Source organism: Pantherophis guttatus, chromosome 3, assembly GCF_059756535.1.
Source record: "Pantherophis guttatus breed Tessera chromosome 3, ASM5975653v1, whole genome shotgun sequence".
Lineage (NCBI taxonomy): Eukaryota > Metazoa > Chordata > Lepidosauria > Squamata > Colubridae > Pantherophis > Pantherophis guttatus.
In genome coordinates this window covers 69070816-69092982 of record NC_142065.1, presented here as the reverse complement: position 1 = coordinate 69092982, position 22167 = coordinate 69070816, and the positions used below count along the sequence as shown (strand labels likewise).

Sequence of the window (22167 nt, the reverse complement as noted above, 5' to 3'; positions counted from 1 at the left end):
ATAAACCTGGGCCATTCTCAAAATCCACAGATGGAAAACCTATGTCTAGGAGTTGGATTTTGTAGTTGATGAGCAAAAGAGATTTTATTGCACATAAACAGCTAGTAATCTTTATCCAAGTTATATGTAACCATAGCTGTGTTTACATGACACCATTATCCACAGCTAACTAGAACAGAGTTTGATTTAAGTCTTTTTTTCCCAGTTAGCAGGATACCCTATATCCATGATGGCGAACCTATGGCACGCGTGCCACAGGTGGCACGCGGAGCCATATTAGTGGGCATGTCAGCTCAGCTCTGGGGCGCATGCGCGTGCAGGCCAGCTGATTTTTGGGTCTTCTGGGCCCACCAGAAGTAGGGAAACAGGCTGTTTCCTGCCTCTGGAGGGCCGGGGGTGGGGGGTGGGGAAGGCTCGTTTTTTTTTTCTTACCTGGCTCCAGATCCTCTCTGTGTATCTGGGAACGGCGAAAACAGCCTTTCCCACTTCCTTGGAGGCCCTACGGAGGCTCAAAGGGCCCATTTCCCCAGTCCCGGTGGGACAGGAAGTGACGTTTTTTCCTGTCCCCAGCCTCCAGAGGCTCCTACAGACTCCTAGAGAGACTCCTAGAGACTCCTAGAGAGGGTCTGGAGGCTGGGGACAGCAAAAAATGTCACTTCCTGTCCCACCGGGAGTTGGGAAATGGGCTTTTTCAGCCTCCGTAGGGCCTCCAAGGGAGTGGGAAAGGCTGTTTTCGCCGTTCCCAGATACACAGAGAGGATCTGGAACCAGGTAAGAAAGAAAAACGGGCCTACCAGGCCATCATGTGCCAGGAGCGGGGAGGGAGGGGGTTGCGCACACATGCGCGTGGGCACATGCGCGCGCGACCCTCCCCCGCCCCCCCTCTCCTGGCACATGATGGCAAAAAGGTTAGCCATCACTGCCCTATATCATCCCCAAGATAGGTTGACTCAAAGCACTCAGCTAAAACATGGTTGGTTAATTTGTACTTCAACATATTACAGGTAGTCCTCAACTTACGATGACAATTGAGCCCAAAATTTCTGTTGGTAATTGAGTTTTTCCCCATTTTATGACCTTTCTTGACATAGTTGCTAAGTGAATCACTGCAGTTTTTAAGCTAGTCACACAGTTGTTAAGTGAATCTGGTTTACCCATTGACTTTGCTTGTCAGAAAGTTGTAAAAGGTGATCACATGATCCCAGGACACAGCAATCATCATAAATGTGAGTCAGTTGCCAACTGTCTGAATTTTAATCGCATGACTATGGGGATGCTGCAAAAGTTTATGTGTGAAAAATGGTCATATGTCACTTTTTTCAGTGATGTTGTGGTTACTAAATGAACTGTTGTAAGTTGAGAACTACCTGTATATGAAAATAGCCACTGGGTATCACCCATTTTCCTGACTAGTTACCAAATCAGTCATTAACTGGATTGAAGGAACATATCAGTTTTGCTACTGTTTACAGGTCTTGGATCAATGGCTTTGGATTCTAATAAATCCAGATAATGACCATTAAGGAACCATGATCAATATGATCCTCAACTGAAGATTTTGAATTTGAATTCAAATTCATATTTATTTAAAAATGTCTGATCACCAGCATTGACCATTGTTAAATAAACAAGGGGGAGTGGGGGAAGCTCAGAAACAATGTTGTAGCTGTTTTGTTACAGCTTACAATGTTTTTGTAGTAAATACAGGTAGTCCTCAACTTATGACCACACTTGAGCTGAAAATTTCTGTTGCTAAGTGAGACAGTTGTTAAGTGAATTGAATCACTGCAATTGTTAAGTTAGTTAACATGTTTGTAAAGTGAATCTGGCTTCCCCATTGACTTTACTTCTCAGAAGATCACAAAAGGTGATCATATAACCCTAGGTTATGAAGAACTGAAGAAGCTTCGTGGATGAGAAGCGAAATGTCTTCAAGCAAAAACAAAGAAAGACCAATTGCCTTTTGAAAAAGCACCTTTGGGTTCACCAAATCTAGCTATCTTTCAAACATTTATCTTAGTTGTAAGCAGGAAAACATTTAGTCATCTAATTCTGAATATATAACCCAGACGTTACCATTTCAATGTATGACCTGCAGGATGGAAAAGATGTAAAACAAACAGAAATCTTTTGACTGAAGTGTTTAGTCTTTCCTAATTTGGTCTCCTAGTTGTGAGGCAACACCAATCATCCCTGGTTATAATAATAGTTCTCCGATCCTTGAATCAAAGACAGAAAAAATATGGAGCTGTATTATGCACAGTCCTGGTATAAGTGGGACTTTGCTGGTTGGATTTTCTTTTCTTTTCCTCTACTTTTCTGCCTTTAATTTCTTCTTACTTTTTCCCCCAAACTTTCCATAGAGGTGCTAATACTCAAGGGAACAGCATGATCTGTATCTATGTATGTAAATCCAAGAAAGTATTTCGGGGAAATCGTATTTTAGAGTTACTGAGAATGTCTAGATTTCAAAAGGTTAATGACTCAAAACAAATAAACAAGCAATAACGATATCCAATTATTTTGGAAATGCAAGAGAAAATGTACTCATTAGTGACTGAGGCAAATAACAAAATAATTTTGAATCCTGTTCCATGAGATTGCACCAGTTTTACTTCGGTAGGCATGATACATATAGGGAGACGTTACTGTAATAACACCAAGTAATTATTCACTCGTCATAGAGGAAACAAAACTTCAAAAGCAAAAAATAAAATAAAATCCTGGCTGAAGACCAACGTTCATCAATTGACAGATATATTACAGAAAAAGATGAAAGCAAAGAAAATTACTGCCATTATTCACCCATCACAGCATAAAATATACTTTATTAGCATGAAAGCTGCCATTTATACATATTACAACAACAAAAGTCACACTTACTTAGCTAACAAAGCAATCCAAAGCATACATTGTACAAAAATAAGATATGAAAGATGAGAGGAAACACTGGAAGAAATGTTAATTTACTATTTAAAATGGGTTTTTTTAAAATCATGCACTGTGGTTCGCTATGGTTCGATTAACTCAGCAACTTCTTAGCACTTCACTGAAACTTACTGGCAGAGAAGCATGCAGAGTATGTCAACATCTGCAGCAATGGGTGGCCTCTTATTGGAGAGATATGGTAGAGAAAATATGGCCAAATTGTGCTTAGATTTTAACATACACTTTAAAATAAAATATATATTGTAAATTAACTTCAGGTTCAGGAAATCAGAAGCCAGGATAGAGTTCAAAAGTGCTACGAGTTTATTTCATGCAACCTATATATACAAGAATCTGATCTACATACAAATGGTCAAGGGAAATTGGCAGCAGATAAGAGTCAATGGATTTCAATGGGGGCTGGACTTAGTCTCTTATGAGGGCATAGCGACTCCAAATTAATGATGTGCTTGACCCTGCTCTCTGGCTCAGCCAGATCATCTCCTATAGTTAAGCTTAGTAAGCCTTCAAATTTTCAAGATGTTAAATGAAAATCAGCAAACAAAACAAGAAGATAAGAAGGAGAAGACAATAAAGATTATAATCACTAATGAAATAAATCAGGGAAAAAGTATTTTAAGAGGTTTAAAAATGGAATGGGAATACATCTTTGGAAGAGAGATAGGGCTTTGGGCAGATACTCTGGAGGCTTGGCAGCATAAGGATAGAGATGGGAGGAGTACTCAGACTAAATAGTAAAAATGTAGATGCAGATAGAGACAAAGATCCAAGAGGAGTATGGAAGGCATGCCAAAAAACAAACAAGAATTGAAATATTAAAACGGGCGAGACATGATGGATAGAAAGGAAATGTTTTTTATAATGGGGGCCTGATTAAAAATTAGAATAGAAGTAAAAATAAGGATACACATCTCTAAATTAATAAAAGCAAGTAGAGGTTGAAAGATTGGTTTAATATGTACGTTTAAATAATATGGTGATTGATGTCAGGATGGAGTATTGGGATTATATTTTAATACAATATGTGTATTATATTAAGATTAGTAAGGATGGCCTGACTAAATAGAATAAATGAAATAATTAAATGGAAAGATTAGAGGTTGAAAGATGGTAAACCAAAAGAGAGGCACTGACAGAAGAATTTATCAGAAAATTTCAATTTCAACATCCTATCTTCTCTCACAGAATCACATACACGGTATATTAACCAAAATATTTTTTTGAAATCTGATATATTAAATTAAATTAAATTGAAGGAAAACCACATTAATAATCAATTCAATACCGTTCAATACTGAATCCAAGTCATCCAGCTACACTGGGTAACGTGGTCTCAGACAGGGACTATCCACATATGTTCCAATACAAATTAATCATGTTGAAAAATAATAGGGACATTTTCTTTGAACAAAACTATGAAAGTTAAAAAGGTTGCAGAAATATCTTAAGGGCTATAGTCAACAAACACATTTTTCTGGACTCAAATGGATCTTTTTACTGAACAAATTGTAAGCCAGTATAAACAGAAAGGCCACACAGAAAGCAACCATTTCCTATTCACAAGAGTAAATTCCTTGAACTGGAAAAAAAAAAACCTTAGAAATAGTTTTCCTTTTTGTTTTCCTCTAAAGAATAAAGCAGAAGAAAGTACACAGCACCATTTCTTTTCTGATGAATGTAATAAAGCTTATGCACAATTAAAAGTAACTTTGTTCAACCCTGAGCTAGATATATTCTCTAATATTGAAAAATGAATTTGCGATATTTAATTAAATATGGTATGTTACTGTATTATTTGAGTACATGCTATGAGAAACATCTTCCCTAAAGAGTGCTTTAAAAACTTTGGAACAGCACTTTGGAAACTTTTGAACCCAAATTTTTATTGTCTAGAATAAACTTGACTTTGTTGCATAAGGATTATGGATATTTGATTTTATTCTTGTTCTTTGATGAAAGAAGCCAAAGTCAGAATGTTTGTTAATTAAATATGGGCAGCATTTAAATAGCACCTTGTTGTCACTATCGTCTAGACACGAGTAGATATGCTTTTAGTTTATTCAGTAAACAGTATTATTTACTAAACAATAAATACATTTTTAAAAATCCTATTTGTTTCTTTTGATTTTACCTTTTTTTTCAGCCAGTTTGGAGATTTTTGCTCTCAAAGTCAAAGAAATACATTTAAAAATAAAGGAATAAAAGAATGGGTATTTCTTTTTCATTATCTCTCCATCAAAAGGCAGTAAAGTTTATGTAAAGATAGAGTAAAAATAATCTTTCATCAATGTAACATTTATCTACATACTTTTAATGATATGAATGGTCTTACAACTCTTTGACAAATAACATATGTAAGTAGATCCTTTTAACTAATTACATTTAATAGAAACATACTTAATCCCCTTACTTAGAGAGGACTATTACCCCTTAGGACTTTTTATCATCCTATAGGATTATCTGAAGTAATTCCAAAAGCAGCAGCACCAACAGCAAATAACATCTTCCTAGATTTGGCAATAACTAAAAATGGGATCCCACACGGTTGCAATCTTTCTAGTCTGGAACAATGCAGTGCTTACTTTAAAGTATCTTATTTGATTTGGCTCCAAAAACACTGAAACTATCTTCTAATATTACGTGAACACTTGTCACAAAATTTATCCTATAACTGGATTTGAATAACAGCTACCTAAAAACAGCTGAACAAATGCAGTTGATCAAAAGTTAAGTGTAACATTAAAAAAAGAACAGTTTAAATATTCATATTTAATGTTTTCATCCCCCTCTCCAAAAAAAAAAAAAAAAACACCATAGGAGAGATATTTTGTATATATAAGTTGCACCACTTGTGATGCAGGTTGCAGCCTTAGTGCCTTAAGATAGGACATTATTTTCTTATATTTTCTAATTTTGTGTTTAACTGCAGCAAGCCAACAATCTAATAAATGATGATTAAAACAAGAAATAATTCAAAAGCATCCAGAATACTATTTATATGACCTATTACCATCTCAAAAAAAATAATGATGGCTACACTAACAACTCAAAATGATATTCCAGAAAACCACAATTGAACATAAAATATGAGCCATCCCCCAATGAAGAAAAAAGGGCAAAGGAAGACTTTTAATTGTATTTATAAATCATCAGTGGTGGGTTGTCCCCGGTTCGCACCGGTTCTATAGAACCGGTAGTAAAACCGGCAGGAGGCTCCGCCCACCGACCCCAACGTCATCAAAATGGTTCTGCACATGCGCACAGCCCCGTTGCAAACCGGTAGTAAAGGGAAGTAGAACCCATCCCTTTAAATCATCCATTGCTATTATAAGAATCAGTGGTAGAATGACTGGACCAAAGTCACCCAGCTGGATTTGTATCTCACAAATATAAGACAAGAATTTGCAGTATCTCAGTTTCTAACCTAGTGCTTTAACCAGTATATCAAATTGTCTGTCACACAAACATTACATATTTGATACATAATGTCTTGCAAATATGGATCCTAAAATTAATTCAGCCCATCTTAATGGATTACAGATTAAATGTATTACCATTTTTTTACATTTAGAATCCACCAAAATTCATTAATATTGTCTCTGTGTCTTTCCCTTTTTCAGAAAGATACAGGATTTTAAAGCAATTCTAAATAGGAATACTGACAAACTAATTTATCAGCACGCACACAGAAAATCTCCAAGTAGCTATCATAAAGGAGAAGAGAAGATAAGAATGCTACCCCATGGGGATTGCTCAGTGAGACTTTAATTCATCCAGTATTTATCCATATGTTTGCAACATCTGACATTCTAATGATCAGCCATTCTATAATATGCTAGTGTTTGCATAAAAATGTAACATGCAGACTGGCTTCTATTAAGCCAATTATTATCCAATGTATAAGATTTCACAACAAAAGCTCTGAGAATGAAAGTAACAGGAAACAAAAACAATCTGTTTGACACCACAAGAATTGCTTCCTGATGCAAACCCTAAGGCCATAAAACAGAGCTGCCTTTCCCATCTTATTTCACTAGACAAATAAATAAATAAATTCAAAAATGTATGCATGAAAACTTATCTAAAGAACATAACTATTCCTTTTCTGGTAACTTCTATATGTTTAATATTTTCCCACAGGGTGGATTTGATTTAAATCAAGTCAATTTAAATCATGATTTAAATCATTAGTAAAAAGGCTTGATTTAAATCAACTCAATTTAAATCATAATTTTTAAAGAGCAACTGTCATCTCTGTCCCCCAGCGGCTCCTCCTCTGAACCGCTGCTGACTCACCGACAGTCCCAATATTGCAGAATATACAGCCTCATGCTACATAACTAAGCTCCATTTCATGCTGAATAAACTAAATTATTAATGTATCTTAAATAGAAAACTATCTTTAGAAAGATTACTCCAAAAGCATTTCATTAAAATAAATTTAATTTTAAAAAAATCTGATTTAAATAAAAAAATCCTTTTAAATTTTAAAAGAATATCTCATTGATTTTTATCCACACTGTTTTCCCAAAATAACACAGTAATATGTAGTTCAGATAAAGACTCACTGCCCTATGACTGTCAGAACTTTAATTTCTATCCGAAGCTGTGTGATTCTTAAAAATATCTAAACTATACATAGGGATTTAAAAAAAAAAAAAAGAAGAGTGTACAATTCAATTTCATAGACAAACATTTTCTAATTCGGTTATTCAGGAGAACATGAGAATATTTTCTTTTATTTTTTGGACTGTATCAATCCACCTTTGAAAAGTTAAACTGGTAACCCAAGAAATGCTGGATTTGCATAGTCCGTAAGATAAATCAAGTATTGCCTGAAATATTCTATTAATATTCCGGTTTGCATGCTCCAATTGATCTCTTAGTAGACTGAAGCACCAACAAAGTGGCTAGATTAGCAACCAATTTTTATAAAACTGACTGATATTTAAAGGATGAAACAAGATAAGTGTCGAGCGTCAAGCACTCCTTGACACAGAGCCTTATATGACGACAGAGTCTTGCATGACGACCATGACGACACAGAATCCTGGCCGTGACGGGGAGGGTTGTCAGGTGAATACCCAGGAAAAGGCCAAGCGGTGCACGGTGGAGGGAGGGGGTGCGATTAGGAAACCACATTGAAGGTCACAGGTGATGGGCAGTGTATGGAAGGGAGAATCGGGAGAACGAGCAGTCAGAGGAGTGATCTTGGCGACATCGGATGACATCACTTACTAGCGTCCTCGGCTCCAAGGGGGGGGAAGAGAACGGGCGGTATATTCAAATCTGCTACAGCTGCAACCCATCCCACAGCCGATAAAGCTGAGGCGGAGCATCCAGCCGACTCCATCTTTGTGCTGTTTTCACAGTGCCAGCGTTTACTGTAAACTGCCGCGTATCCAATATTAAACCGGGTTATATTTGCCATTCCACTGCGTGTGTGTCGTGCATTACTCGGCTCCGGACACAGTTCCAGAAGCGCTGAGAGTAAGTATCCTCTATGACAGTGTTGGCGAACCTTTTTGTCATTGCGTACCAAAAGTATGTGTGCCGCCCACGCCAGCACCCATAATGCAATGCGCGCCCCACCTGCGCATGCATGCACACCCCTCCCACACATGCAAGCATCCCCACACATGTGCCCCCGGACATGCCCAATGCCCCATTTGGGCCAAGAAAGCCTCCGGCACCAAACTTTGCCGGCACCAAGCCTCTGCCAGGGAGACAGGAAAGCCTCAGCCTGCTGTTCTTGCCGCTGCCGGGGCAGCAGCAGTGCAAGAATCGCTGGGGCGAGGGGGCATGTTTCCCTCCATCCCCACCCAAGCAGGCTTTTTCTGCAGCCCCAAGCCACCGATGGGGAGGGAGGGAAGCCTCAGCCTGCTGCTCCTGCCTCCACCGCCAGGGAAGCAGCAATGCAAGAATCACCGGGGCAAGGGGACACGTTTCCCTCCCTCCCCATCTGAGCAGGCTTCTTGTATGTCTCCAAGCCTCTGCTGGGGATGGAGGGAAGCCTCAGCCTGCTGTTCCTGCCACCGCGGGGGAAGCAGCAGTTCGAGAATCGCCGGAGCGAGGGGGCTCACTTCCCTCCCTCCCCGCTTGGGCAAGCTTATGGGGCCCCAAGCCTCTGGCAGGGAGGGAGGGAAGCCCCAGCCCACCCGTCCTTGCCACCACCACCCCCTCACTCCCTCACCCCGGTCCTCACGTTGCCACTTCCCTGGCAGTGCCAGCAGGCAGGGCTGAGAGGGCAGCGGCAGGCTGCAGTGGCAGGCCGTTCATGCTGGCTAAGAGGCAGCAGTGGCTCCTTTTACTCCTGCCAGCCTCACACTCTGGGCAGTGTCCAGCCAGCCATGCCTGGCCTCCTCCTGCAACAGCCCATGTGGATCCCGGGCAGCGCAGCTTCTGGGCCTTTCCTTGCAGCGGTGGCAGCGGTGACGAGGCAGGCGGGCTGGCACAGGGGAACGACTGGCGGCAGTGCTCATGGCTGGCAATGGGGTGGATGTCCCGGGGCTGCATGCGAGCGTTGACGACATGGCCGGTGCACACACACACTAAGAACTGCCCAGTGGGCATGCGCACATCGGGAAATGGACGATCAGCTCACCGGCTGATCTTCTGGTTTCTGGCACTGCCGCATGCATGAAGGCCAGCTGATTGTCACACAGGCATGCATATCAGTAACCACAAGACCAGCTGGCTGGTGTGCATGCGTGCGCCAGAAACCCGGAAGAGAAATAGATGACGCCACGCATGCCAGTTGACATGGCTCTGCGTGCCACTTCTGGCACACATGCCATAGGTTCACCATCACGGCTCTATGATCTTTATCCTTTTCCATGGAGAGGTGAACATTTGCATATTCTTGCACTTCTTCGATTAAGAAGGTTCTCTTCACAAATGTTCACCCCCAGAAATGTGGAACTAGAGACTTCATTGTCATAGCCACTTGGATATAAATAAGGTAGGCTATCATGCAATTTCAAATGACTTGAAAACAGGTAAGATAGTACTACCAACCAACCTGTATAAAACTGGATGAGTTGCAATTCACTTTGGGATCTTATGGAAGGCAATGTGGTTTCAAGACAGCAAAATTACACCAATGCAAGTTGAACTTGAGCTTTCAGAGATGGTTTGGGTTGAGTTGAAAATTTTCTTCTGATTAAGACCTATGTCTGGCCTTTGCATGCTACTCAAAGTCAGGACACTACTAAAATAGATATAAAAAAATAATCTAAAAGTGAAAGTAACATTCAGTACAATTCCTACCTATTTCTATGTTTACGTTCCCCTCTTGACACAAACATAATAATTTTCTCGCAATATTTGGACAATCTGTATTAAATTCATTCAAAGGCTTAAAGAGGCATAAAGAAGAAAACCATAACTATACAGATAATTATTAAGGAGGATTTAGGGCATTTGGATAACAAAAAGGGTCTTTAGCATTAGTCATTTTTTTTGTTTGGAATTTTTCCTACATATGGATCTCTACGCATATATATTTGTCCTAATAAATATTGCAAAATGGAAAGCAACCAGATTTAAGCCAAAAAAAATGACTGGGAAAAAAAGTTTAAAGCACTTCTTTTCCTGTCATTTTTTTTCTCGCTAAATGCCCCACCACTGTTTTTTATATTTTTTTAAAAAGAGGAGATGAGGGACTGTTGCCATATGTTAGTGTAAAGTAGCACAGTCTTAATCCTTCAATTACAGTTTGGGTTACTCACTACAATTCACTCCACAGATTACCAAATCTATCTCCACAAAAGCAGAATTTATCACTTGTTATTCCCCAACAACTAGTGAATGCTGTATTTCTACAGATAATTGATGCACTGACTGGAGCATGCTGATCCATTACTAAAAGCATAATGTGGAGTTATATTACAATATAAGACATCAGAGATATACTTTAAAGATAAATTACAAGCCGCTCTTGCAATGGAAGATCCAGTTTATCTGACAAATTCCTAAGAAGCTTAATGATTGACTCTTTACTAACAAACAAGCCTTAGTACTATAAACATATTCTATTTCAATTGTTGCAAGACCGAATATTTTAAAAATGACCTTAGGGTATGCAACATTATTTTCACAACCTTATTTTCACTGTCCTATTCTAAAATAATGTTTAAAATACTAATTTTAAATAAAAGTTTCCCGGGTTTTTTTTTTTAAGAAATATTTTCTAGGAAAGCAGCTTTTAGAAACAATACAGTTTCTTCTTGTGGGTCCACAAAGATGAACAAGTTCTTTTAAACAAGATACCACTAGGATGAGTGACAAGAGATGGGCTTTTATTTAAACAATTTTACACACATTCATTTTATTCTGCATGAAGCAGCTTTATAGATATTCCTGGTATGTAAGATAACATCTGTGTAACAAGCACCTGCTTTTAGTTAAGGGTTTTGAAGCATTTTCAACTGTGAGATTTTCAGTCTCAAATGGTTATTGCATTTCTCTGCTTGTCTCTGCAGAACAGTATCCAATATCACACCTCAGGGAAGCATTTTTTTGTTCAGGCTTATATACTCACAAGTAACCTTCAAACGTCTAGCTCTTTCTTGGGAAAATTTAACTTATGCCAGCCACACTTTTTCCTGAGTGCATAAATCAGTCCAAACTTCCCAAACAACATTCATTAGAGTGGCATGTGAAAATAAGATTTACTAAGTATTTTGGGGCAGAAAGATAGGTACAAATGGAATAAATAAATAAACCTGAAATAATTCACTCCTAATAATAAAGATCAAGGTTTGTGACACCCTGCCCTTGGCAGATAAGAACTTTGTTAATTACTTTGGACAATAGGGTTTTTTATCCATTTTTTCCATTCTGCTGTGTTTACCATGTGCCAGAAAAGTATTATTTAAACTGGTTCCTTCTTGTTATAATAGTTTATCTGACAAGTATATATAGATTTTGAAGAGATTTATCTAAAAATTCTCAATGTTATTATGGATAATGTTTTGCTGAACAGCAAAACAAATTTAAAACAGAGTTTTAAAAACAAACCCATTCTAAAATCTCATGAAGTACAATATGAAGAGCAGCTGGAAACTGAAGGTAACATTTGTAGTATGGATGTAAACTCTTAATTGTGATAAATACTCAGGACAAGCTATGGTAAAATTAATAAATTCAAATCTTGGCCAGGACCACAGTTAGCTTAACTTAAATTACTGAAATGAGCAATATTTTTCTCAGCAAAAAAGCACTAAATTCATCTTGAAGGATCTTTGGATACTTCTCTTATTAGGATTTTATAGTCCACTAGCTAGAAGTGCCAAATAGGTCTTGAGAACTGAAGGAAAGAACTAAATGACTCTGAACAGTCATGCTGGATCATATTAAAAGCTTATCTAGCCTACCATTGCGGTCTTATACTCTTAAATTTGAATCTGCCTTTCTCATGTTCAAGTGGGCTTATATTTTCATCATTAATGGACACTTAAAGATGCAATCTATATTGCTGTAACTATTGAAATACTAATTGCATTGGCTTTATATTTCAGCATGGGTCAAAGGGGAAGACTTAAGATAAAAAGTCTTACGGGCACATTTCTCAGAAACAGAAATTACGCAAATATACCTGCTGGGCTTTGAAACAGATACTTAGTAGGGATCAGATGAGATTTTACAAAAAAAGGGGGGGGCATATTTTATAAATGAAAGTAGAGATATTTTCGAGTTCTATTCTAGTTCTATTAATTTTACTCAAATGTATTGTTGGGATAAATATATTTATGCATCCAACAAAAATTTTAAAATAAAAATAATAAAAATAAATAAATAAATAAAAATTAAAAAAAAAAACAAAAAACAAGCCAACTCAAAGGGCAGACCATCTTTCTGCCATCTGTTTTCTATGTTTCTAGTTGCCCAGAGTTTTTGTTACGAGTCCGGCGACATACAAATTTAATAAATTATTATTAAGTATACAGCAACATGTAAACTTGTGGTTCACTATATATAACAATATGCCTGCTTGAATGTGGAAAGCACTGTATGGTAAAATATTTTGCATGTTATATGTTAAAGGCAGTATAATCCAAAATAGTGACATTTAATATGACTATAGTTTTTAAAATATGCCACTACATCACTGGAGCAAGAAAGTGATGAAATGCAGAACCACAACACCATTATCCCATCCCATCTTTTACTGCGAACTATATCTTTATCAGGTGCCACTCTGCAAGAGTCACCAAAAAAAAAGTTGGCTATTGAGAAACCACCAGAGCAATAAGGAAAAGTTTGTTTCTCTTATGGTCCCCATAATTTTCCTAAATAAGACCATGATAAGGGTCAACACAGCATTCACACAGCTGTCAAATATTATTCCACTAAAAGCCTGGAGCTTCTGGGTTTAGACTGTTGAGTTGGGCTACATGCAGGCAGGTAGGGCCAATGGCATCAAATGGCTCATCTACTAAACCAGAAAAATGATGGAACTGATTTTATTATCCCACTAGGCTTTTGAGACATCATCACTGGAAAGATCAGCAAAACACCAGTCCTATCTCAAAGAGTGGTCTGAAAGAAGGTTAAAAATAGGTTTTGTCCCAACTGTATAAAGAGCAATAAGGATGTTCATATACATACAATACTGTTCTCATTTGTTTGTTGTATACCTTATGTTTGCTAAAGCAAAGGACTGGATGAAGGTTAGACATTGAAACAGAACTGAAAAGTAGTTTAAAAAGTTATCTTAGTGGATGCTCCCTTCTTATCCTTTACTACTATCAGTCTATTTTGTCTTGTAGTCCCAACCCATGCAACTGTTCAGAGAGAAGTACTGAAAAATCACTACAGGCAATCCTCAACTTACAATCACAATTGAACCCAAAATTTCTGTTGTTAAGTAAGACATTTGTTAAGTGAGTTTTGCCTCATGTTACAACCTTTCTTGCCACAGTTGTTAAGTGAATCACTTAAGTTGTGAAGTTAGTAACCCAGTCGTTAAGTGAATCTGCCTTTCCCATTGACTTTGCTTGTCAGAAGGTTGCAAAAAGTGATCATATGACCCTGGGACACAGCAACCAACATAAATGTAAACCAGATGTCAAGCTTCTGAGTTTTGATCACATGACCATGAGGATGCTGCAAAGATGGTAATTGTGAAAAGTGGTAATAAGTCACTAAGTGCCGTTGTAACTTTATTTAGTGCTGTTGTAACTTTGAACGGTCACTAAGTGAGCTGTTGTAAATCAAGGATTACCAGTACTCTGTCTGGTTTGCATGTTCTGAGGGATCAGACAACAGTAGCAAAGAGACCGAAAAGTAAGACTGGGGGGAACCTCAATAGATGGCCTACAATGCTGACTTTTAATGCTGTCTTTCAGGATTAAATTTAGAGGAACTCAAGAACTCAGAGTAACAAGGTATTTTATGCAGTGGTTTACTTGCGGCTTTGCAGTATGAATACAGATGCTGTGATTCGTCAACCACAATTTATAACTCTGTGCATTATGAGAACCCAGGTAACTGTGGTTTAATCAAAAAAGCAAATAAAACATGGTTTAAAATGAACTGTGACTGCAGTCACTAATTTACATTGAATAATAATAATCCCTAATAATAATGGATACATGGAGGATTTACATATAACTTTAGTGATATGCGAGTAACTTTGGGAATGGAAATTTCAATCTGTCAAGACCTGACATGAGAGTTCAACTGCTACAGAAGCTCGAGAATTTAATTTTTGAAAAAAGAAAATTTAATTATTTTTTGCAAAATAATGGAAATTATTTTGATAATACAGGTTTCCACATATATTTACTCAAAACACTAGATTCTATTAATAAAGTAATTTTCTGCTGAACAAGAATTCCTGAATTTTTTTAAACAGGTAAATTACATGTGACTTTAAATACTAAAAAAATACGCAAAAATATTTAGAAACACTGGAGAACTTTCTCATGTTTTTCTTATAGACAGTCAGTTATAGCACTTTGCATAAAAGTGATGATCTGAACTGCAAAAATTCAGCGGAACATTATTTCTGTTTTAAATGTTTAAACCACCAACTGTAAATTAAAGGTTTCACAGAAGGTAAGAAAAAGTTAAAAATCATTTATTAACATTTATATTTTGCTACACCACAGATTGTTTCACACTAAAGTAACATTTCATTCATTTTTTCACATCAGAAATCATAACATGATGAACATATTAAAGTCATTATTGCAATAGCCCCTCCATAGTAGATATTACCTTTTCTCAAGGATATAAGATTTGTTTAATTCAAAGTACTGCAGAACAACGAAAATATATGATTTCTGAACAGTACAGGAAACCCAAATCATATTTGCACTCAGTCAGAATCTTAAAGGAAAGACTGTTGAAGTCTTTCTTTTGAATATTTTATTTTACAAATAACTGGCAATATTACAACTGGAATCTGCTTGAAATGTATTTTACATTAATACGGCTATGTAACCTTGGACAATGTACCCTTTTCAACCTTACCTACTTCACACTTTTTTACGCAATATAAAAGAGAATATCCTTACTTGTGTATCTCATGTATCTCAATACCAGAATAGCCAAAGTAGGTAAATTCAAGGCTAAGAACAGCACAATGCAGTCTTCATTATTCCAGCAAAGTTTTAATATTAGCATGGCAGTAGTCCAATTCTCTCTCATATACAAACAAAAATCACACTCCAAATGCAGAATTGTTTTCAGGTGCAACCATATTTATCATATTTGCTTTATTTCCCTGATAGCAATCCTCTGGATTAACAACTGATACTCTGATCTGCTGGAATTTATCCCAGAATAAAATCCAATCCTAATCTAATATTTTATAATTACAGTTGCTAGTTCCCTAGCACCACTTTACCCAATGAATATTTTGTATCTGTAAACAACAGAGTATTATTTCTGTAGGAAAAACGCATATTATCTTGGACTATCACACATTAACTACCTTAGATTTAAATCAACTCACACACTTAGCAGCCAAAGAGTAAATATGTATTAATTTAGCAATGTACATATATATTAGCCAGATAATCTCCAATACACAAAGTTGTACCAGTAATTGTAGCTGAATCAACGTGGTTGAAGTATATTATCCAATATTAATATTTAAGCTATGACATCATGAACATGGTCTGCTATAGGCAAGACAAGGTTAAACTTGACCAAATACATGAAGACTCAGTTTTAATTTGTTCAGGATGTGAAAGGAAACTCCTTTGCTCACTCAAAAAGCAAGCATGCAGTAAGTATAAAGATGCTTGTAAATCTAGCTTCATTACTAAATGCCAAACTGCTTGTTTTTATGTAGAACTGATATCTAAGATTGTCTACTATAAGGTGCTTAATGGGATGGATGTCTTTGAAGAGAACTTCAAACTTCAGCTTGTGACTTCTAGGATCCACAGTTCAAATTATCTTCACCACTTTAATTTGGGTGACAATGGTTACTTGAAAAATCTTCACCCAAAGCAACTTGCCAACACTTACAATCTCAGAAAATGAACTAAACAAACTATGAGGGGAACAAATCAGGGAGTCCTTATCTTTTAAATTTCAGCATGTCCATTGAACAAGTAAGTATATATAGGTGGTGGGGGGGGTTACCCATCTCCTAGTATTTCAGTACATGTTTGCATTAAGTTTAATATTTGGGATCAGTGTTTTCATTTTTAGGTGTTGGTTTTATTCCTTCTGTTTTATCTTAAACTCTATGTGTGGGTTTTCTTTTGAAAACAACTTGGAAGCCTCAGCTACCTCTAAAATATGATTTCCAGAATATTAAGCAATAATTTTAAAAGGATTGCACTGCTGCTTATTCACTGGTAACCATTTTAAAAGCTTATCTCCTAAATCCCAAATGATTTAAGATCCAAACAGTTCCCCAAGTCAGTCCAAAACTTTTACTTAAAAAAAATTAAGATTCATTCTCCACTGGGCATGAACTAAGCAAAAAGAAACGCCTTCAGTTCTTTTTGGCACCAAGTTGTCTACTGACTAAAAGGGGCATATATATATATATATATTTTCACTAATACAAATATGTAAATTTATGGGTTTCCCCCCCAATTTACGAAGTTGAGTGGGAGCAGTTTACATGTAGCTCCAAATAACTTCTCACCCAGACCCAATACAGTCCAGCCCCATCAATGTTACTCTTAGGTTACCTTGAATTGAGGCATAGGCCTCGATTGCAATCCGGTGAACATTTTCTGGCAATAAATCTTTCTGAACGTAATGAGTCTGATTTGGCTCTTCCGTGTACAGTAATCTCCAACAAAATCTGATGTCAGAAATTCCTGTCTAGTATCTTTCTGAAGTATACACTTTCCCTTTCCTTTATTGTGGTGCCAACACACTTGCGCTTCCAGGTTTCTTTGTGTCACCTCTCAAGACTTGCACCACCCAAAAGCAATTTACTCCACCACAATCTACCAGGGGAACCAGTTTAAGTTTCCTTTGACTTTTGTCAACTTCAGAACAGCATTTCCCCAACTCAATCGCTTCACACCAAGTTTTCCCACCCCTTTAATTGAACTGAATCCAATAGGCCATCTCATCTGCCTTTTTCATTCTGCTTCAGCCCAAGCTGAAGGGGAAAAAAAGCAAAAAGACAGAAACTCTCAGGGATATGTAATAAGGCCTAGGCTAGACTGATTAGTTAAATGTTGCCAGTGTCTCATTTTGATCTTTAAAGATGCAAATCCAGGTGATATTTAGGACAACCCCACCTCCACACCCAAAGGGTTACCCTACAAGCTTTCCCCCCAAATCTCTGCAGACTCTCCCGCAGTCTGGGACAACAGCTAGCAAGTAAACAAGTTTGAAATCCTGGTTTGCTCCGACTGAAGCGTCCACTACTTCCAATGTCTCGATAAAAGAGGCCGAGGATGAAGAAGGGAGGACGAGGCCCGTTCGGATGCCTCCTGCAGCATAAAAATAGCGGGCAAGCGGGAAAAGCTGAGGGGATCCTAAAGAGGAGCCGAGGCGACAAAACAGACCAGCCTTGACGCCCTTCTCAACCCTTGAATTTTCCCGCCGGTGCTTAGCTAAAGTGTTCAGCCATCACCCCAGGGGCTGCAACGCCGCTGCCGGGCAGGCTTGCTCAGGGCACGTGCAGAGTATTTTCGCCCTGCAGCGGAGCACGATTGACTCTTAGGCGGCTCTTGGGGGAAAGGAGCCTTTCAAGGCAAAAAAGGCGCGGAGGGCAGGCCGGTTTGGGGATAAGGAAACCTCGCTCGTTGCAAGCACAGCGTCGGGCCACGGCTCTCGGATTCGGCCAACAAGTACCGGAGGTGGGGGGCGCTCGGGAATCACGGGATCGGGACAGACTGAAGCCTTCTGCGGCATCCCCGAGGGGTTTTCGTGCGGACTTGGTAGCAAAAAGAACCGCCTTCGTTACGAAGAAGAGAGCAAGGCACAAACCACGATCAAATGCAGGCCCTAAATGTTATGCCAGTTAATCCCTTGTTTGGGACGCGTCATTTGCAATCCCCCCCCTCCCATTTCCCCGGCTGCAAAGAAAACTATCTGCGTGGTGCTCAGAGATATTCTCACGTGCGCTTGACACGCCCGACCCTTCCTAGCATCCCAGGGAAGAATGAATCCAGCCTCCAAGTAGGCTTGAGCTCCAGAACTGGCCGTTCTTAGCAGACACGCAACTCTCGCTCCCCCCTCCACACATACACACATACACACACACACACCTCTGCGTGCAACACGTTTATCTCAGTTGCTCGGAGGCCGAAGGGGCAGTACCCGTCGGGTGCCCCCACCCCACGCGAAAAGTCTCCTTTTTAAACCCAACCCAACCCACCCCCCAGAAACGAATCCCGCCGATTGAACCCACGGACGAACCGTCCCGAGCTGGAAGAAGGGCAAAGGAAGCCCGGGACCGCTCTCAATCCGGCAGAAGCGGAGTTTTCTCCGCCGGGGCATCTTTCAACCGCGGGAACAGGAGGCGGACGGGCTGGGCTGGGTTTGGCTTACCTGGCGCTGCGGGTTCGGCCAGGCTCCGGCTGTGCAGCCACAGGAGCAGCTGGAGCAGGAAAGGGCTCCTTTTCCAGCTGCCCGGATGGAGCCGCCGCTGCATTCCTGAGCCGGCTTCTCGTCCCTCCTCGCTACTCCAACATCCAGGAATCCCGAGCCCGGTGGCTGGAACGGGCTTTCGCTCGCCCGTCCTCTCCCTCCTTCCCCTCGTCGGCCTCCGGGCGGGCGGTAGGCTGCCTTCGCTGGCCTCCCTCGCTCCTCAGCCTCCTGGCTTGTCACTTTCTCGAAGCTCTGCTCCAGACCGCCCCATCCCGAGCCAAGGCAGCCCCGCCGCCTGGAAGGGGCCGGCCAGTCCGCCCTGATCGACTCTCCCGCGCCCCCTGCTGGACCAGCCGGGGCGCGCTTCTCTCTACCTGGAAGAGCAACGGCGCCTCTCAAAGCCAACCTCTCCGCTTAATTAGACGCGCCTCGAGTTTTATTTCGCGCGCATTGGAAACTATCCACCGGGCCGCAAAAAAAAAAAGAAAGAAAGAAAGAAAAAGCCAACGGGAGACGTTTCCTCCTCCTTTTCCTAATCTCCGTGGCTTGGAGACGGTGTTTTTTTTTTTTTTTTTAGAAATATCGATGGTGGCACTGTAGTTGCTGCGTTTTTTCTTTTATTAAAAAAAGAAGAAGAAAAATAAAACTATGGCGGTTGGCATAAGGATTAGTTTCAGCGGGAGAGGGATGAAGAAAGAGATGCTAAGGGAAAACCCACAGTGAAAAAGCGACCCTGTTGCCAGCTTGAGCAAAAGCTGTTTACAGGCTTGGTGAATGGTGGATTTCTGCCAGTGGCTTTTTTTCCCACTCCTGAGCCCATTTGTGGAAGGGGGGAGGGTTGTTAAGTGATGGCTTGATTTTAAATATTATGTTTAGCTAAATAGCACACAATAACAACGTGGAAAAAGCCATTTCAAAAGAATTAACAAGATTAGCCTATTGGAAAAGACCGAAGCATAAATCTTGAAATAAAATGTTCCACATTACAGAAAGGCAAAAATAATGTCACACTTTATATTTAAAACCAGGAGAAGTTGGTGAAGGATAGATTATTGCTTGGTTTCATTTCCATTAAAATGCAGGGAAAAAAACCTGCCTGGAATATTTCCATGGAAAGAGTGTTAGAAACCTGGAGCAGTTAAAATGTTTACAGGGCCTGAGTTTTACTGTATTTATTTCAAATAAAAATTTGCATTTGTAGACAAAGCCCTTGGAAGGTGACTATGTTATTCTAAAGTAGCCTGCTTTACATAATTCTATCATGGTTTGTTGGACTTTGTATACATCTAATGTATTCCATATTTCCAAGATATTATAACTAGATCTCAGATACAATTACAGTGAAAATACATCCTTTATTATAGAAAGCTGTCATTTAGACAGTTTTACTTTTGTCTTTTAATTTGGTATTTAATGCAGAGTTTTTTACATTCATGTGAAAAATATAGTAATTTATTTTAAAAAATTACACGCAAATACTGTTTTATTTTAGATATTTTTATTAGAATATGCATTTTTGGAAAGCTTTTCTTAGTTTTCTTCCTGAAATTTCCATTGTAAGGTAAAGTTATAAACATAAACAATTATTATTATTTTTTATCCCGATGAACCTCTTTCAATTTGTCCCTTTTTCAAGTTGTCCTTTATTTTTCCCTAGAAACTTTGGTCATTGTCAATTTAATACTATATTTTACTGATAGGGCAGAAAATCTACATCACAAGGATTAATGTAAACATTTACTTAATTTGAGGCTGACTTTGGCCTCCTTTCAAATTCTACTCCATTTGCAAAATCCTCCTACTTTGCAGATGGATTTGTGAATTATTAAAGGCTCTGTCCTTTATGCTTGTGTGTTGTGGCATTGCATGCATGTACAGATGGGCTGACTTGCATCAAGGCAGCACAATGGTCCTTTCATTGTTTCAATGAAAACCTTCAATCTGTGAGCACCCAACTCAGATATTTAGAGTATGGTTTCTAAGGGGAAAAACACAAACTAGATGAAAGGATTCAAGTGGAAATCAGAAACACATCAGAAATATTTGAATGATCAATTGAGGGTAAGAATATACAGGTAGTTCTCACTTACTGACTTATTGGGACCAATGGATATAAAGTGAAATGTTTCATGACTGCACTGGACTGTTGCTGTGGTCATTAAGTGAATCAATATGAGCGAGATGCAAATTACCGCAACTTGCAACTACCTCCTGCTTCCCCATTGACTGCTTGCGAGAAACAGGCTCTGAAGGTTGCAAATGGTGATCATGTGACTATGGGACATAATGACTATTGTAAAGGAGCTCCAGCTGTGAAGCACCTAAATCACAATCACATAACCATGGGATGCTGCAATGGACACAGATTCAAGGACCAGTTATAAACATACTTTTTCAGTGCCATTATAACTTCAAACAGTTGCTAAACGAGGCAGTTCCTAAGCGAGGACTACCTGTTATTTGTAATCATGTTGTTTCCTAATATTGTATAGTAGTGTTTTTATTTATTTATTCTTTTGCATATCAATAGCCACTTTTTCTTTTTTCCTATGTGATTATTTGTATTTAATTTCGAAATCATAATAAAAATGGAAATGGGAAAAAACATCCTAGGAATATCCATGTCACTTTCTTAGCTGTTATATTCAGTTTAAGTTTAATAAATACAGCTTTTTAGATTTATTCGCCTTTATCAGTTTGGAAGCACATGCATAAGGTTGATGTCTAAAAACATTTCTGCCACTGGATGAGTTAACTAAAACCTGAGTGAGGGGCAAGAAATTATTAACTTTTAAGGTCTAATTTGCACAGATACCTTCCTGAGGACTGAAGCAGGTAAATTTATGAATTATGTAATTAAACAAAACAAGATTGGTGAAATTATGGATGCACCTACTGCCATGAGCTTGGTTAAGAATGATAAATACACAATTTGGTGCTACTTTTATAATCATTTTCTTTCAGTTACCATTTTTTAAAAAAAACAACTATGAAAATAGATATCAATTAGTTAAATTCAATTAAGAACTCCAGCCTTGATGACAACTTTGTTGGAAAAATGTGTATAAAACCAGTACGTGAAATTCACCAGATCTGTTTGTGAGTAGAAATAAAATAATTTATAGTAATAAAACATAAAAATATTATTTTTAGCTCCCCATCTGTCCAACTGCCCACAATTAGCAAACACAATTT

The 22167-nt window shown here is 38.6% G+C and overlaps 1 protein-coding gene across 1 annotated transcript in view; it reads right to left on the bottom strand.

Moving 5' to 3' along the window:
* ROR1 (ROR family WNT receptor 1) overlaps positions 1-19384 on the bottom strand; it is a 163267-nt gene extending 143883 nt beyond the window's left edge. The window contains exon 1 of the mRNA XM_034415250.3: positions 18934-19384. Within this exon, the coding sequence (XP_034271141.1) occupies positions 18934-19036 (103 nt within the window). The 5' untranslated portion in view covers positions 19037-19384. The remainder of the gene's footprint in view (positions 1-18933) is intronic.
* Positions 19385-22167: the final 2783 nt, after the last annotated feature.